This window comes from Sebastes umbrosus, chromosome 9 (assembly GCF_015220745.1).
Source record: "Sebastes umbrosus isolate fSebUmb1 chromosome 9, fSebUmb1.pri, whole genome shotgun sequence".
NCBI lineage: Eukaryota > Metazoa > Chordata > Actinopteri > Perciformes > Sebastidae > Sebastes > Sebastes umbrosus.
Window position 1 is genome coordinate 15,921,740 of NC_051277.1, and position 19,946 is coordinate 15,941,685.

A 19,946-nucleotide genomic window follows, 5' to 3' on the forward strand; every position below is an offset into this window, starting at 1 on the left:
TACTCTCATTAGGACAGCGTGACCCCCAGTGGACAAATAGAAACATCAGTGCATTTTATTGAAAGATTAGAATTAATGAATTTCATACTTTGTAAAGTCATCCAGTGGGCCGAACTGGACCCTTTGGCGGGCCGGTTCTGGCCCTTGGGCCATATGTTTGACACCCATGGATGGAGAGAGTGTGATGGATTTAATTAAAGGATTACACAAAGTTGATGGGAGACTGGCTATTGGTTAAACCTCTATATTATAGTTTTAAATATTACCAGTTTGTGGTTTGTTATTTTCTAATATTTAGGGCTGTCTAATCGATTAGTTGATTTAATCGACAGATCTGTGAAACTGAGTTTCTCGACAAAGAATCACACAAAAGCACCACTTTAAATCTTGTGCTTACCAGAAATGTGCTAATTTCCTTAGAAATAAGTCATTCAGCATGACAAAAGCATAAAAAACGACTAATCAACTAAAGAAATCTTAGTATACTGAGACGAAAACGACAGATTATTCAACTAATTGACAAAGAGAGGGCAGCTCTAATAATATCACCAAAAGCAGACTGCAGTTGCAAACTCTGACCGTCTGTCCAGGATGTCACTATTGAGCTTTACAGTTTTTCTTATTTGCTTTGGCTCAAAAGAAACACCAAAAGTGTCCCTGGATGATACCTGATTCTCTATTCTAATACTTTGGCATGTATTATAACGTAAATGTATTTATATTGTTAAAGTAGAACCGAAAGGACTATTGCAAACAAGATCTATATAATTAACAATATCAACAACAAAATGACAGAAAAAAACCCAATAAAACCAAAAATACATGCGTATAGTGGTAAACAAATAGCAGTCCCTAACCTACGTACGTCCCTCAACCAAAATGATTTGGTCTCCCAATGAAATCTGAATAAACCTGTTTTAATAAATCTACTGTAGTTGCAGCACAGCAAAAAATAAATATAAACTATAAGGTCATTTTTAATCCCATGAAAAGGACGGTAATTTATCCTCTAATCATTGGAGACACATACACACTGATACTGTGGACAGCTCCTGGTGGTGAAGTCTATTTGATTTACCAGAAGAAAACAGGTAACTAGTAAACTTAATTTAATTTATATTAAACGAAATCTTTAGTTCAAACAAAGTTCATCAAAGCATTATGCAACCAAAAATAGTCTTTAGCAATGTTATATGCTGTTTTGTTATGCACCTCTTAGTAGCTCAGTTTATAGACAGAGATGATAGATTTTACCAGGAGTCCTAATGAATCTATCACACAGGTCATGTTGGATCCTTCCATGTCTGTCTGGACTTCAACCTGTACACTATATTGGGGGTGCTGTAGGTCTAAGATGGGCTACTGCACAAGCCAGGAGGACAATGAATGATTCAAGCTGTTCAGTAAATATGTGTGTGTATGTGTCGAGGTATTGAAGTGCACCTGTACAGTCACTTACATTCTTAAAGCCCCGGTAGAGCACTTGGAGCTCTCTTTTGCTGAAGTTGGTTATAGCTTCTAGCTGGTCGAGGCCCTCCGGTCGATGGCACACCATGGTCATCTCCAAGTCATCGTCATTTTTGTCTCCAGAAACACAAGAGGAAAACAAATAAAGCAATATTCCTCACTCATACAGAACATTCAATGAAAGAGTGAGAAAGCAAAAGAAAGGAAGGAAGGATAGATAATCCATAGAAAAGAAGGGAGTGGACAAAGTGAGAGTGAAATAATCCTAAATTTGAAATATTTTCTAATCCACTGGAAAAGGCAGAAATAATAAGACGAAGGAGGGGAGAGGAGAGGAGAGGAGAGGAGGAGAGGTAGAGGTCAGTCTAACAGCTCCATGCTCCTCCTCCTCTCACCGGCCCGATCATTAACAACTCATTACTCTCCTCGCCAGAGGGTAGGGGAGAGAGGACAAACCATTGACTCTGAAGCAACACATGCACACTCTCGTTGTGTTTCCATCACTTTAGAGGACATTACATTGACTTACATTAATTTCCTGGAGACCCTATAACCGTTACTTGCCCAAACCTAACTTTAACCTAACCCTAAACCAAGTCTTCACCCTAAAATGTAATGATTTACGTTATGGGGACGTGCATTTTGTCCCCAAAAGGAAGGCGAGACCTCATAATGTGACTGTGTACAGCATAGTCATCTACACATTTGCACGAGCGCACACATAGCTACTCCCTGAAGTAATCTACAATGTAATAATTATGCATAATATTATAACTGTGCATAATTTAATAGAAATAGTCATAAAAATTAGAATGTGATAAAGTGGCCATAATGTGCAGTAGTAAAATGCTAGACAAAAAAACCCAATAAGATGGTACATTTTGTTCCTCCTGATTCATTATATTTTGTTAAAAATCATGTGATGAGTGATGTTTTGGAGGATGTCAGTCTAAATTGCTGCCTGTGTAGACCTCTAATTATGTATAAGAGCTAACTTCCCATCCAAAGGACGGCTTGGTGATCAAGAACAACTTCCTCTCTCTTTTTAGCATTTACATGCAAATTACAGTCATCAGTAAACAGATTATCAGAGGATGTAAGCAGACAGTGGTTTGAATGGGAGCTGGTAGAGTCATAGTGTCTGACGCAGATACAAAGAGTGAGCTAAAGCGTTTCTAAGAGCTCCTGTACTGCTTTAATGAAGTGTCACAGTGTTCACACTGTCCTTGGCACTCCACATTTTGAAACATCAACAGTCTTGAAATAGAAACATTTTATCATCTGTGTGGCGAAGCCATTAGTGCTCTGTAAAGCTTCATTACACCGTTACCTCTTCAAATCTATTCTCTCAGAGAATCATCGGTAACATTTTTACTGTGCAAAGACAACTTCATCTCACTGCTAAATTAAACCTCAGTCAACAGTCCAGTGTTCCCATTTAATACATCAGCAGACTTTTTCATGTAAATAACTGCATAGAAGTGCTGCCGTCATGAATTAAAGGGACAGTGTGTAGGGTTTGGCAGCATCTAGTGGTGTGGTTGCAGATTGCAACCAGCTGAGTACCCCTCCGCTCACTCCACCCTTTCTAAAAGTGTGGTAACGCCGTTCGCCTCGCTCAGAGGTCATTCTTACCATAATAACACTAGTTTAGGAGCAACAGAAGTCAGACGGCGGCTGGACTCTGCAGCTCACGTTACCACAGTTCCACAAGCGTGTTGGAGAACTACGTGGCCTTCCGGTAACGTAAAAACGAGCCAGTGTTTGGTTTGTCCGTTCTGGGCTACTGTAGGAACATGGCGGAGCAACCTGGCGGACTCTGTGAAGAGGACCCCCTCCCTATGTAGATATGAACGGCTCATTCCAAGCTAACAAAAACACAACTATTCTTAGTTTCAGGTGATTATACACTAATGAAAACATAGATATGAATATTATATTCCATTTCTGCTAATAGATCCCCTGAAATGCTACACACTGTTCCTTTAAGAGCAAAAGTGGGTTTAAATTTAAATGCCAATTAAGATGTTACATCCCTGTAATCCAATATGGCACTGTATGTACTCTAAAATGATGAGATTGTGATGCGATTATATTGCAAAAAAAAAAAATACAACTAATTGTAAACTGCAGTAGCTCACATAAAATACAATAATCGTTATCATGTTAAGAACTTATTACACTGTGCCCACTAATTTTCTACATTGTGGGTGCATTATTACATCATGACTTTGTATAACTTCTGTTGAGTTGCTAAGCAGTCTCTCTTTATATAGCTCCTTTCCCCTACCTCTCTCACACTCACACACACACACACACACACACACACACGCTCACGCTCACACAATCCCCTGAAGGCCATTCGTTTCATCACTCAGGCAGTTCGGTGTTTCTCAGTGTCACATTAGGGTGGAGGTTCACACTCATGAAGGTGAGGTTATTCACACGTAATTCCCAGTGCAGGTATAGCCTGCTGTATACTGCATAATTACACACATACACACACCACAGCATAGACACATACCAAAAAAGTGTAATACACGTGCACATATTCTTGTAAAAAAAAAACATGACACCAGCGCCTACTATAAACCTGAATCAGTATTCATGCACCTACACAGTTAGAGAATATGCTCTCCTCTGAAAGGCTTTACTGCGACTCTATTGTCCATGTTAAAGCCTCGATGGTACCTTCACAGTGACCGTCACACTTCATGCTTACACTAAAAGCTACCACAGCTCAGGACGTCCCATCTCAAAGTACAATGTACGGTTGTGTGAGAGTCAGCATCAGTTGGTCAGTTCGGTATTCAGTAATCAAAAGTAGGCTGGACGATATGGCCCAAATCAATATCCTATCTCTATAGTACTATATAAATCATGATATAGCATGTTTTCTGGTAATTCAATGAATAAATAAATAGTATACATGAAATGACCACATGGTAAAGCCTATTCTTGTATACTCCTGTGTGAATGAAAAGTATTTTCTCATTTCAAGAACTTGAGTGCAAAATTAACATAACTGTTTTATGTGAAATTATAGGGAAGAAATAAATAAATAGAAGCCATAGCCAATATCGCGATAGAAATGACATAGAAAAATATATGCAATAGACATTTTTATATAAACTTTATGATATATATCATTATATTGCCAAGCTCTATTTAAAAATGTTTTCTACATCTTCACTCATTTTTCCTCAGATATTAAACACTGAACTCATGTACAAAAATAAGATATACAGTATGTGCATGCAGTAAAAAAAAGGTGAATTTATGCAATAAATGCAACATTATGATAATGTGATGACAACAAATGTGTATATGCAGTACATTATAATCACTGGTTAGATAATATCCATACATGAAGACATTAACAACTTAAGATTTGTAAAATACAAGCTGTGGAAAAAATCCAAAGAAATAAAGTGATATGAACATAAGTGATGTCATTTGTTATAACTTTCAGTATCTATTATCAGTGTTAACTTTAGTTAAGCTTTCAGATAGTTGTAACTGCAGCTCAGTTTTTTAGAGCAATGTTTACTGAGTAAGGGAGGTTTACAATATCAAAATCAGCAGAAAAAACAATATACAAGCTCTCTACAGCAAGCTTTTACTATGAGTAGTTAATGGCTCAGACTTCATTACAATACATGCAGTCAGTCAGTCTGCAGCTTCTAACATTTATTCACTGCTCATGTATATTTATTCCTTTGATTTTCTCACAAAGTAGCAGCTGAACACAAGTAATCTAAGTCTCTCACATCTATAACATTCCCACATAAATAATCCACATCTTTTTTGTTATGTCAACAACTTGCTCCCAGACAGACAGTAGTGAAAACACAGCCTCCTACACAGTGATAGTAGTACTGACTCACCCTCCACAGTGATGACTCCCAGTAGGTGCAGCATTTTAACGGCCCCACAGCACAGAAGAATGACGGCTATGGCGTGCCAGCTGTTCTCACTCTGCTCCTCTCTTTCCATTTTCACTCACCTCCTTTACTTGTTATTCAAAACTTTTAAACTTGGACTTGCTATATCTTCTGACTACAGCTGGCTACCACTTCTCTCTCTCTCATGCCTTTAATCTTTCTATCCATCCTGCCTTCTTCTCCTACAGTGAGACCAGCTCTCGCCTGCCTCCCTCTGTCTCTGTCTTTTTATCCCCCTGTCTCCCGTCTCCCTGGGGCGTCTCCCTCTCTTATCCTGACCTTCGCTCCATCCCACTAACTCTCCCTCTGTCCCCCCCCTTCTGTTACAGTCACCGTGTCCTTCCCACTCTGGGAACGCTGCTCTAACTTGAGGGTCCGACCTGAGCTCACTATAACAATGATAAACTCACCTTCAACTGTACGACCGTGTGTGTTTGTCTTGTGACTGTGCACGTGTGTGTGTGTGTTCACGAGCAGATCAGCACTTAATTAATTGGCCTCATTAAGACACACAGTCATCCCCGAACAACAGAAGGCTTAAAGTGACTTTTCTCCTTTTAAAATGACTTACGCTGTAAAGTAAACAACACTTAATCTAAACCAGTAATTATGAAGCCACCCAGTGAGACAACAGGATCCATCAACCCTTATATTGTCTTAAGGCGAGACACTCTACGGGTAAAAACATTCTTTTTTCATGCACTGGTTCATTTCAGGACTTCCATAACATGTCGTCATGCAGACTTATTTGTCTATTTGCGTCTGTAAATTTCTTCTAAATTCACTGAAAGTTAGTATTAGATAATGCCTCATTTGCATATCTAAACATTAAAGCTGCAGTAGGCAGAATATTTTTGGCATCATTGGGCAAAAATTCCATAATAGCCTTTCAGCATATTGTAATTCAAGTGTTCTGAGAGACAACTAGACTTCTGCACCTCCTCATGGTTCTGTTTTCAGCCTTTAAAAGATCTAGCCCGTCACGGAAGACTTTGGCCAATCACAGGTCATTTCAGAGAGAGAGAGTTCCTATTGGCTGTTCATTCAACGGAGGCAGCTGTCAATCACTCGCTAACTTCGATCAAACGGTCAAACTAGGCAGCGCTGATCAAATATGATTGAATACAAATGATTTCTCGCCTCAAATGTTTTCAGAAATATCTTGTAGTGTACTGTTTAGCTGTGAAATGAGAAAGTTTGTGACCCGGCAGCCATGTTGAGATCAGTTGAGGAAATACCAAGCACCGCCCAGCAGCCGGAGCAAACTTTCTCTTTTTACAGCTAAACAATACACAACAAGATGTTTCTGAAAACATTGGAGTCGAGAAATAGGTATTACAGTAACAGAATATTGATTCATATTTGATCAGCGCTGCCTAGTTTGACCGTTTGATCGGAGGTTGCGAGTGATTGACAGCTGCTCAGAGACGGCAGGCTCCAGCTCGGCTCTGATTGGTTGTTTTCCTCCGGTCTGTGAAATCTTGCAGATGCCATTATGAGCACCGAAGAACACAGAGGCACATGATTTGTTTCAGATTAGTGACCGTTTTATAAAAACAACTTTTTTTTTAATCAGATTTGCTCCAAATTGCTTACTTCAGCACTAAATTTCAGAAAACTTGTAATACAAAAAATAATAATTGTCTTAATGTGAGTAATCAACTGGGGAAGTTGCATGATGATATGTATTAATTCACATTTTGTACCCTATTCACATGTAGTGTCTTGCAAAATGTATGAAACTTTCCAAAACATTTGCTCAAAATTAGGTTTTTCTGTCTCTGAGCCAGAAATCTCCACTTCATTAGCACTTACATACACAGAAAAATCATTCCTATCTATGTTCTGAAGGTTTTTACAGAGGGGTTTGTTCATATATCATTTATAGCCTGATTTATATAATATTTTATTCTTAAAAACATGGCGAAAATGTGTTTTTTTTTATGGCTGTTGACCGTATTTTTATGGAGTGATACAAAGATATATATCAAAATAAAATCAGTAAAAACCTTTGACTCTAATATGATAACAAAATAAAACAAGCATTTTGAACCTGGCTTTATTTAATGTTCAGATTTCTGCTCTGGAAATGTATGTAAATTAGCTCATGTTTGATAAGATAATGCATTTTTTGCATATTTAAACATAAAATTTCAGAAAACTTGTAATACAAAAAATAATTGTCTTAATGTAAGTAATAAACTGGGGAAGTTTAATGGTGGGATCTATTAGTTAAAATGTTTACCTTATATTCACTTTGGGTATTGTAATGTGTCTGACTGAGAAGAGTATTCAGTATATTACCTGCTATAACCTGTGAGTCCCAGCAGGGGGCAGCAGTCACTAACAACAGAGGACACCAGTGTGCCTCAGAGCTTCTCATAAAAATGTGTTGCACATTTCACTACATGTGCTACTTCAGATTTAGCTGATTTGTTTTATCATATCATCATGAAGCTCAGAAAATAAGAACAAAATGTCACATTTGTCAAATAAAATGTGCCGTGTTCTTAAAATGTAAAGCATGACATGGTGAAATAAACATGGAGTATTTTCTCTCTGCACTGTGACCAGCTGGTGCTCATTCATAGTCTTTTAGTGTGGCTGTAAAAAGGAGCTGTGATTGGCCAACGAGCTGCGGTGTAGCCACTGACTCGCAGGCTGCAGGGGGCTCTGCTGTATCAAGAGGTTTCCCACAGAGTCGACAATTGAAGGTTTGCTTTATTTACTGTTCTGGGATTAAAGCGGCAGTGCTGGGTAAAATTAAATTCAGTGGCAGGAGTAGCGTTTAATTTAATTTGCCAGACGTTTAAAAGATGCTCAGTAGTGTAAACATCACTTGTTAAGGATGATTAAGTGTATAATGTCTTCAGCTGTCTCTCACTGTGACCAATCAGCAACGTCTCTGTCATGGTGTAACGCACAGACACGGTGAACGAGAAAGCTTCCTGCCACAGTTTATCCACACTGACACTCCTTTCCACAAACAGTAAACAACTTCTGAAGGATACTATACTGAGAATAGTGAAGGAAACTTGTGACGGAGGTTATGTTTTCTTATAGAAGACCTTTCAAACAGATTCAAATTGCTTAATGTGGTCTGACGCATGTGTCAATTTAAGCTCCAGTCTCTTCAAAATAAACCTCAGTCTTCACAGGAACCAACTTTGTTAGGTTTAGGAAAAGATTGTGGTATGGGTAAAAATAACACAGGAAGTTACTTAAGAACGGGAGTTACGTGACAAATAAATCAACGTTGACTTCTGGTTTCACACAAGGTACGAACGCCGGTCTCCGGATTGCATTTGATTTTGTGAGATGTATACAAATTACAGTGTATTACCTTTCGTAGGTATAGTTACGAATGGTGTATGAGAACAGCCTGCCTGAGTACTTACACCAATGCCCATGTGAAAAGAATGTGTGCATTTATCACATACAAAACACATTTCACATTCATATCACATAATAATAATAATAGTAATAAAACGTAATCTATTTAGCATAAGATGCACTGCAATGGGCAATGATAAAATATATACATTTAAAGATACTAGAAACAAAACAGAGACGACATGTGGAAAACCATTTCACATGTGATTAATTCACACATAGGCACGTGTCGTTCTCATCCCAACTCATCGTCACATACTGTCACTTTTCAGTTGCATTAAACACGTGCTTAATGTTGTGAATTAAACAAAGACACTTGCTTAGGTTTAGGCAACAAAAACACTTAGTTTGGGCAAAAAAAAACATGGAGGGTTTGAAATTACTACATTTGAAAAGTGAAAATGTGATTGTAATGTGAAAGTGAAACTTAACGTACGGGATATGAACAGCGGTCTGCTGGATGAGAGCTCTGTGTTTGTTGGACCCATCCACCTCTTTGGTTCTCTAAACTACATCACCATAGCATTTTCTCTGAGTGTTTACTGTTGCCGCGGATGGGTTGTAGGCTTGTCGCGGTAGTCGGTGTTACCGGTATTACACAGTGGTCGGGCACACAACGATTACATTACGTACTCACCGCCTCCACCACACATATTGACCACAATCTTTTCTTGTAAAATGTCCGGTGTAATCGGTAACACCGGTGTTTTCACAAGTTTATTAACCGGTGGGAAAATTTCCTCACTCTCACATCCCTAACGGGTAGACATTGTAATCCCAGTGCGTCGCATACCAGCGCTAAAGGGTGCTTTGTGCGGCGGTATCATACGCCAACGGCCGTGGCTTTGATGCCCTGGGACAAAAAAACGGGCTGGTTTTTGATATTTTTTTTTACAAATAAAATGTAAATCTCTTTTATGTGAAAACGTCACGTAAAATATAACAAGTGAAACACATTTCATGAATTCACGTATATGCACATGTCATTTTTGGACCTTATCCATGTGATAACATGAATTTTCTTTTCGTGATCAAAGTGGTAGCAGCAGGTTGCAGTCTGGGATCAGCTGAAAATAAATGTGATCTGGTCATTTGACCTTTGACTTGCAAACAAAAGTTGTAAATAGCCACTTCAAAATAAGGCTCCTGGGGCTGTTCAGTAAAACATTCATAGATGATTCACTCCTGCTATCCTCTGCCGCTGCAAGTGCACAGCAAGTATTCTGTTTTTCTCAATTTTGAAAATATGAATAATTAAGATCTGACTGTAGTGTTGTAAGCAAAGGTCTAATTGTAGGGCATTCTTACTATTTCTAAACAATGCTTTGCTAGAAACCTGCATGATTGGTGTCCAAAAACATCTGTAAATTTAGCAGGTTAGGAAAACCAAGATTAAACCCGCCCTAAAAAGCCGCCTCGAGCGCTTCACTTCCATCTCTTACACAGCTAGTATACAACATGGAGTCTGACAGCGACCAAAACCCTGAACCCATTTCTTTCAGAGCTTGTTTAGAGTATTAAGCATTGACCTGAACTGTCAGCAAAGAAAAGACTGACTGTCACTCCCCAGCCAGCACCCTGTCATAAAAAATACCTCTTACAGAAAAACACTTCCTCCAGCCCAGAAACAGGATTTAACTCCTAACTTTCCTCTAACTACTGCTGGCTCTCATATTTAATGTCAGCTCTCATTTTCTCCTCCATCTCTTCCTTTCTTCTGTTGCCCACTGAATCCTCCTTTCTCCTCCATTTCTTATCTCTCCCCACTCTTCCAAACTCTCGTCTCACTCTGCCACTCTATCTCCACCATGCTTTCTCTCTTTCCTTCTCATACAGTGTCCTGTAATCCTTGCCAGAGAGTGCGTCATTTGCATAATCTGAATTAGCCTAATCTGCCGTCCTGGCGGCGATGGAGAGGGCTCGCTCTCACCGGCCTCTTTAACGGCGGAGAGCGCTCTCCAAGAAGAGTAGCAGCTCTGCTAGCCTTGGGCTCCCTGGTGGTGTGGAGGAAGTATCTTAAAAATAGATTTCAAACTGCAACAGTCCTGTTTACGACATGCAAAAAAAGATGCACAACACAATCGCGTTCCACGGCGTGAATTCAAGCTCTCTTTCCGGGACGCATTGTTTTTCCACAGTAAACATCCAAACCAGTGGACCCTGAGTGGCCTTTGGGTGGTTCACTGAAAGTCCAATGAAATTCTCTGCTTGAAAACACGCTGCAACACGTAGAGCGCCACATGCATCCAGTCGGACACCCTCCAACAAAACAAACATTATTTCAGGGGTCACGGATAAAATATTAAGCACCCGTGTGCATAAAACAATATACAATCCCATGCTTGCATGCTCACACACATCTGATTGCTTACTATCCCTCAGCCTGTGAGTAAGGACTGAAGTGCTGGAGGGTGTCTGCAGTCTTTGTGTGTAAGGCGGAGACGCAAACTGTCACTTCCTCACATATTAGTGTGTGATTGTTTGGGAAGGGTGACTCAAATGCAGCTCATAAACACACGTAGGTAGCAGCATGCCAATATTGATTTTTGAGTAAATACATGTCTAGACTCTGTAGAAGTACACAAACACACACAAAGGCTTGCACACACACACACTGCTGGATGCCAAGAGAGGAGAATGACGAGATGACTTAATAAGCACTCACACCAGCTAATGGGAGCGTGGGTGATGGAGAAAGGGAGCAAATGAGAGGAAGAATAGAGGCATAAAAGAGAGCAAAGAGGTATGGAGATGAGGGCGCCAGGAGCAGATTGTGGCGGTGGTGGCATGTGAGAAAGCGTGGCGGGGAATATTAGAAGTCAAGATAAAGAGAAACACGCGTGGAGAAGAAGTGGGAGGGAGGAAAGAGGGGTAAACAACAGGGAGAGGAGAAAGCAGCGGGGTGAGATGGAAGAGATGTGGAAAAAAAGAAGAAAAGGAGTGGGGAGGGAGTGAAGCACAAAGAAAGCAAAATACGAGGAGGTAAGCAGAGGAGTGACAGAGAAGGAGAAGGAGACAACATTGCTGCAGGGTGTAAGTGAGGAAGACAGAGATACAGGGGCTGAAGAAGAAATGAAAAATTCACCAGGGAGGGGAGAAAGATGCCAGGTGAGAATGCTGCTGCAGAGATGAGTTGTCAGAGGCCACAACAACAGATCTGTGAAGGAAAACAGCAGCCAGACATGACAACAGGTGGGAGAAAACTATAGACAAAGAGAGGCTGTCGGGATAAACAAAAGTGCACTTAACAGAAGATAAAGTTGAGAGAACAATAAGCAGCCGTGATGAAAACAGAACATATTCAGGAAGGAGCAGACAGACACGGCGAGAGGTGATGAGCTCAGAGGATCAATCATTGTAGGAATCTAATCTCACAATATTACAGCCGTGCATCGTCTCCCTCTCTGTGTCGCTGTCAGTGTCATGATCCCGGATAACAAGTTATCTGCAACGCCACAGAATAGGGCGGCTGCACACACAAACACCAGCCCGGCTGCACTAATCCTGCAACACAGCCAACATGTTAGAGCGGCAGAAAGAAGGGAGAGACGCTCACAACACAACACCAGAATTACAAACAACCTCCAAATAGCCCCGGCTCTACATCTCATTCTGTCATGTTTCTGCGGGGCATTTTGTGGAGTTGAAATAGGCTTGTTTTTCTTTTTTACAGGAGTCAGATTTCACACGTTTGCACAATGTGAGTGAGTCTACGATCACCTCATTATTCAAAATAGCAACAAATTTACGCCTTTGCTTTTTTATCACCCACAGGGAAAGGAATTTGTTTCGTGCTTGTGGAGAAAAAAAAGCTGATTCAAATGATGAAACGAGCCATACGCACTCACTTGGAAAACGTCCTGTATGGTCTAATTTGCACTGAAACAACGATAATAGCCTGCCACAACACATAAGTTTAAATGACTGCACACAATTAATAGGGGATATTCTCACTCTGGCACTGGTCTGTGCTCAGCGTGCCCGTTCATGTGAGCAGCTTGGATTTGTTGGATTTGTGTAAATGAGGTTTACAGGTTTTTATTAGAATGAGTAACAAGGGAGTCAAACATCTCTCACAGGCAACAGGTCTTCATAAACAAATACAAAAAACAGCATCTGCCTATCTGCATCTCTCTCTCTGTCTCTTTCACATGGCCTTGATTTACTTAGGAATACCCCAATCTCATCAACCCCCCCCCCCATCAACCACTCCCACCCTAAATTTGACATCTATTGTTGCCATGGCTACTGTGCTTCCAAGGTAACAGCAAGACGGAAAAGCAGTGTGTGAGCAGATTGACAAATACCTCTGACATGCGTGTGTTTACCAGCGTCAATGCCTCGCATCTGCACACACAATCACACACACACACGCACACGCACACGCACACACACTCAACCACACACACTCAACCACACACACAGTCAAAGAAGCTGTCTCTCACTCTCCTCCCTCGGTTTGCTCTGTCAAAATAGACGAGCTCAACAACAATCACATGGCTGCGCACACACATGCACGCACGCACGCACACATGCACACACAAATGCACACTAAAACTTTGTTGTGGAATAAAAAGATGCTCTTTTTCCTCTGGCAACACCTGTTGGTCTCTTTCACACAAACAAACACACACACACACACTATGTCCTCTTTCTTGCACTGCATCTTCACTGAAACACCAGCAGTTATTAATCTTTGCACTGCAGCTCGCGTACGTGCTCTGTATATTTGCACCGGAGTGTTTTATGTGTGTGTGTGTGTGTGTGTGCGTGGAAGATACACTAAAACACACCGTTAAAAGTTTCACTGCCCATATGCGTGCGCGCATTGTGTTTATGTTTATAGATGCACATGCGTGTGCGTGTGTGTGTGTATTCCCTCACCCCTGGACAGCCTCCTCGTCTTGGTGTTCATGGTCAGCGTACCCACCACAGCCCCCATGTTTGCCGTCGTCGTCGTGGAAACAGGCGCGTCTGTAATGCTGAAGTCTGTATCTCTTTTTGTCACGTGTTTGGACGGCTACAACGCACACTCACACTCCCTTCTCATCCTCCCTCTCTTCCTGTCTCAATGGCTGCTCTTGGCAGAGAGACCCCCCTCTCTCTATCATCCCTCCTTTCACGCTTCCTCACTCCATCTCACGGCGCTCCTCCTCTCTTTCTCTCTCGCTCTCGCTTTCCCTTTTTTCCTCCCCACACTCTCTCCGACTCTCTATCTCCCTCCCTGCAATTGACTTGTTTTTCATCAGGGGTTGTAGCTCCCCTCCCTCCCTCTCACTCTCACACTCTCTCTCTGTCTCTGTCTCCCTCCCACCTACAAGCCGCAAGCCAAGAGCCAAGCGGAGCATCAGTGATTCAGTATGAAATCGCCAGGATGTTGATTCACTGAATTATAAATTAAGTGTACCCATTGATTTGTAAATGATAACACTCCGTGAATCACTCCGGAGAGAAAGAACAACAACAAACATGCCCTGTTACATTTCACACCTAAACGCATCTGTTTCCCTCTAATGCAGGACAAATATGCAAATAGATACATGCTGAAATATTGATTTGAGAGGTAAATATGAATTATGGAGTGAATGGAAAACATGTGAATGTGACTGAAATTATGAAGAGCCCCAGTGCATCACTTCTGTTTTCCAACAACGTCAAGGTTTGTTCATGAAAAGGCCACTTCAATCCATCAACACCTCCGCTCACTCCATCCATCATTTCTGTTCATCCACCCATAATAGCCCCACATACACACACACACACACACACATTAACAGGGGATGGATAAAGGGATGGAGAGAGTGTGTGTGTGTGTGTGTGTGTGTGTGTGCGTGTGTGTGTGTGTGTGTGTGAGCAGTGGCAGATTGGCTCCCAGGGCAGGAAGAGAAGAAGGAAGAGAGACTGGCAGAGCAGAACGGAGGGAAAAGGCTTAAAGTCAAGGATGTAAGAAGAGAGAGAGATTAAAAGCAGGAAAAGGCAAGGGAGGAGAAGAATGAGATATTTAATAGGGTGGAAATAGAGGGATCATGACAAGTGTCAGATAATACTGCAGGAGTGTGTGCTCTTTCCTGTGAGAGCTGCTCGCACACACACACCAGACAAAATCACATTTTAATTAAAGCCGGATCGATACAAACAAGGTATACGGTCCCACTTGATGAGAGTACAAAGAGACAAATTCAAAGACAATTACAGATGACAAACAATATGTGCTGTGCTCGTACAACAGGCTGCACAGACAAAAACATACTTTATCAAGGATGCGGCAATCCCACACTGTAGTCCATTACCAGTAAAAGTTCTGCATTCTGTACTCAGGGAAATGTGCAAAAGTATTAACAGCAAAATCAACTTAAAGAATCAAAAGCAAATGGGAATGGTCCCTTTCAAAATGTTATATTGCTATTAGGGCTGTCAATCGATTACAATATTTAATTGTGATTAATCGCATGATTGTCCATAGTTAATGGCGATTAATTGCAAATAAATCACAAATTTTTTATCCGTTCAAAATGAACCTTAAAGGGAGATTTGTCAAGTATTTAAAACTCTCATCAACATGGAGTAGACAAAAATACTTGCTTTATGCAAATGTATGTATATATTTATTATTGGAAATAAATTACCAACACAAAACAATGACAAATATTGTCCAGAAACCCTCACAGGTACTGCATTAAGCATAAAAAACTGCAGTCCAACATGCAACAACAGCTGCCAGTATGTCAGTGTGCTGACTTGACTATGACTTGCCCCAAACTACATGTGATTATCATAAAGTGGGCATGTCTGTAAAGGGGAGACTCGTGGGTACCCATAGAACCCATTTCCATTCACATATCTTGAGGTCAGAGGTCAAGGGGACCCCTTTGAAAATGGTCATGACAGTTTTTTCCTCTCAACAATACAACTGTTCAGCCATAAAGTCTACTGTTATGATGCTTAAGATAATAAAATCATAGTTTTTTTTAATTTATAAGTGTTAGCATTGAAGTCGTAGTTAGTGGTGTGTTGTGCTGGACTGCATTATAATCAGGTGTTTCTAATATTCTGCCCCCCTCATGTAAATAAACAGGGAGGACAAAAAGATGAGAAACACCTCTCAATGTAATGTAGTACAGTACAACACCACCATTAACTGTGATTTCTATAATAAACATGTAACTGAGTTTACACATTTCCAACAATATCATCAAAAACCTAGCATTATAAAGGTCAAATGAATGGCAGAGCTGTTGAATTGAATTGCAATAGATTGTACAGGTATACCTCACAAATGTACCACTGACATAATTATATTATAGGATCATAATTGTAAAAGCAATACTAGAAACATTTTAATGTTACATTTGAACTTCTTTAGATACTGTTTGGTCATACTTTATAAACTGATGTTTGTGTGTAAAGTTTGAATCTATAATATAATAATTATAGCTGTCAAATAAATGTAACGGAGATAGCTCTAAATACTGCATTCAGATAATAATATCGACACCCAGCAGGAACTCGCTGGATGCTCGCATCTCATCGACTCACGGTGGCCTGAGCTTTCCGCTATAAAAGCTGCTCGCCTGAGGACACAACGTGTAAAAATGTCAACCGTGATCAAAGTTACAGTTTGCTTCAAGGGTGAAAACACTTCAAATCTTCTTTTTGCCACCAAATGAGCAAAACACAATGTCTAATAGAGTTGCAATTGCCTCTGCAAATGATGCATATGTCAGGTTTGACAGCCAAGTTTGCAGTAGTCAATTTGGAGAATAGACCTGCTGTCCTTTTATATCAAGCCAGCCATCCGTAATAATGCTTCTGCAAATGTGGCAACTACTGCTTCGAATGTGGGCCACTTTTTGTCTGCTGGTGGTGAATAATGAACGAGGCGAGATCGTTTGGAAGCCATATGGGAAGATTTAGCTGGAAAGATTTAGTTTGGTGAGCGAAAAAAAAAAAAATCTGCAATCTGCTTCTGTGAAAAATCTGTTCATGAATGCTCGGATGTGTGGGGTAGTTTTTTTTTGCACAACAGCGAGAGAGACAGAATGGACAGCAGTGGGGTGTAATGCTTTCACCCGGCCTACACACACACATGCTTACAGACACATATGTGTCGCACATACACTCTGCATATTCACCAACCGTGGGCAGAGAGAATGGCTGATTTGAGGTCTCTGTGGACTCTAGTGGCATCTAAACAGCACCATGCAGCATGACCATTTCCTGATACATACACACACCGCTTCCTCTCTGCTTGCTCTGCTATATAAGTCACCGCCTGTATACAGGCTATTAAAGTCATTTCTCCCAATCTGCACTTCATTTTTAGCCTTAAACCATATCTATCCATCTCTCTTATCTATATATTTGTCTCCAGGCATGCGGCCTACACCGATACACCTCTATCTGCCCATCTCTCCCTATAAATCTCTGTGAACGTATCAGCCTGCTGTTCTTGTCGTTTCCAACACTGTTCCCGGCTTGTTCCAATCTCAAATCCCCATCCCTCTCTATCTCCCTCTGGTCTCTGACAGGCCCGTTTCCACACACTGACAGAAATGTTTCTCTTTCTAGTAAGCATTTCAAAGTCTGTCTGTAGAGCAGAGAGAAAGAGCCAGAGGTTGGAGAGAGAAAGTGTGTGTTGGTTTTTGTGTTTGTGTGTGCAACATCGCTGCCGAAATTGCCTGGTGTTTCCCCGCAGGCATGCGAGGAAATGGCTGCAGACTGTTTTACAAGACCCCTGTCACACTTTTGAGGAAAGAGAGGATAAGAGACAGAAGAGAGGAGCAAACAGCAAGGTGTAGGAAGAGGTAGGGACGGCAGCACATCAGGAGGAAGAAGGGGGAAAAAAGCAGCAAAGGCAGAGATGGAAACATATTTGGCAATGAGAGATGAAAAAAGGATAAGGAGGAAACACACCAGGAAAGCTTCCAGCTGGAGATTAGAGAGTGTGATGCAGAGAGCGAAGGAAAGAGAAAGAAGTGGGTAACAAGAGCCAGGAGAGTGGGCGAGTGGCGTCGCAAGAAAGAAAAGGCAGAGGAGAGCGCGAGTGGGACATGCGGAGAAGGGGATGGAAGAACAAAGAGAACGAGGGGGAAAAAGCAAGCGTGAGAGAAACGCCAAAGATCCTTATTAAGATTAAACGAAAAGAAAATCAGCTCAGCCCTTCAAATTTAGCTCATTCAGACCAACCACAGTGCTGACCTGCAGGCCTGTAACATACAACCTCACCCTTCAGCTCCTAAAAGCGTCACCCTACCAGTTATAGATTATGAATCTATTATGTAGCTGTGTGACGCTGTCTTGTCGGCACACCAGGCTTTGGCAATAACTCATCGGGGGGGGGGCAGCGTGGCTTTGGACAGGGAAGAACATGTCTATTAGGAAAATCAATACTAATATCTACTGCTGTCCAAATGACTTCTCACTCAGCCTGTGTCTTTATTAGTGGATTCACGCTGAGCTTCTTGCCGGCTCCCATCACATTATGAAAAAGGGAATAATTAAAGAAAGCTCAGCTATTGATCTGTCATCATCTAGGGAGAGAGAGGGGGAGAGAAAAAGAGGGGCTAAGTAGGGACATGGATAAATGGAGAGAGTGAGAAATAGTGATGGATGTGTAGAGAGGGGAAAAAATGTGGAGAAAGCAGGAGATAAAGTTTGAGTGGGAGATGGAGAGTGATTAAAGAGGGAATCGATTGGAGAAACTAAAGAGACGCAGGGAGAGAAAGATTGGGCGAAGGAGATAGAGTCGTCTTCCTCTTCAATGTGGTTTCTGCTCCGCCGTTAGTCTCATAGCTAACTAGTTTGACGTTGGACGTGATGCCTTAGTTAGTAAACACACACACACACACATACTGGCAGAGGGAGGGAGCAGCAGCAAAACACTCTGCCTGATTCAATAGGTTGTTGAAAGAGGTTTTTCCTGCAGGATTGAAAGAGCAACAGAAAGAACTCAGAGTGGCATTCAGTCACTGAAGTGGCTGAGTTCCAACAGCATCGGGTAGTTTCAGTTCAAATCAAGCAATCTGATTGGTTCATAGCCGTGATATAATACCCACATACCACTGCTATGACGCGTCTAACCATTGCAACTTCACTCCGCGTCTGAGAAAAAAACATTAGACTCATGGTTGCTTAGCGACGGGGTCACGGGGGAATCACTTCCACTTCCAACACGGAAGAGGTTACAGCTACAAAGTAAAGTTAGCACGCTACAACATGGAAACATTTAAGGTTAACGTCTATGGAGGAATGGATCGAGCTGTGCCCATCTCCAGAAAAAGAACCACCTGCTAAACGACATGCAGCGCTACGTAAAGAGGAGGGTCCACAACAATGTTTCCCAGAATAAACGAGCAAGCAAGAACACAACAGAAATAGGTCTACATAGTGCATCCGCAGCAACACGATTCAGAAACTATCTGATGCGGGTCTTGACACGTGAGAGATTATGGCCGAAAATGGATTGGCAACCGAAACTCAAAGACCGGAGAAAGTGGAGCAACATCCTCACCACGTCAAACAACCTGCAGCTAACAAGAAAAGGCGAGCCTAGTATAAAAGAGTTATCAAAGTCATTCTGCTGACGCTGGACAGTTTGTCAGTGATTGCACAATATATGGCAAAATACGATAATGTAAATAAATAGCCAAATAATGAAATCAATATAACGCTAGCCTGTTGTTGTACGGTCCATAGCAACCACCGTTCTAGCAATCACCTCAGTATGTGCAGACGAGAGGGCCTATTTGATTGTGAACATTATTATTTATTGATAAAAAAACTATTGAAATTGGGATGTGTCTATAACACATTGAATACTTGATGACCGTTTTATAATGTTTTGTTTCAGGCCGAACAACGCCCCTTAGCTGTGATATAATCACAACATACCACGGCCTGTCGTGAGCTATGGCTTAAATATACAGTCCAGTAGGGTTGAAACAATTAGTCTGTTAATCCATTAGTCAAGCGACAGAACATTAATTGTTGAATATTTACATAATTGATAAATTGTTTCTAACATTTTTAAGCCAAAGTGCCAAACGTTTCACTGGTTCCAGCTTCTCAGATGTGAGGATTTGAAGCTTTTCTTGCCAAATATTATAGCCAATTGAATGTTTTTTGGACCGAAACTAAAGTAAC

General features: G+C 41.1%; 1 protein-coding gene across 6 annotated transcripts in view; it reads right to left on the reverse strand.

Annotated features, from left to right (window-relative positions):
* LOC119494928 (Kv channel-interacting protein 1) overlaps positions 1-19,946 on the reverse strand; it is a 48,813-nt gene that overhangs the window by 4,449 nt on the left and 24,418 nt on the right. For 2 of the 6 annotated variants that reach the window (XM_037781162.1, XM_037781164.1), the window contains exon 2: positions 1,460-1,584. In XM_037781162.1, coding sequence (XP_037637090.1) covers positions 1,460-1,584 — 125 coding nt within the window. Of the gene's footprint in view, positions 1-1,459; positions 1,588-5,354; positions 5,677-11,889; positions 11,899-13,688; positions 13,996-19,946 lie in introns of those variants that run through there. The other 4 variants (XM_037781161.1, XM_037781165.1, XM_037781163.1 and 1 more) reach the window with 4 other exon arrangements.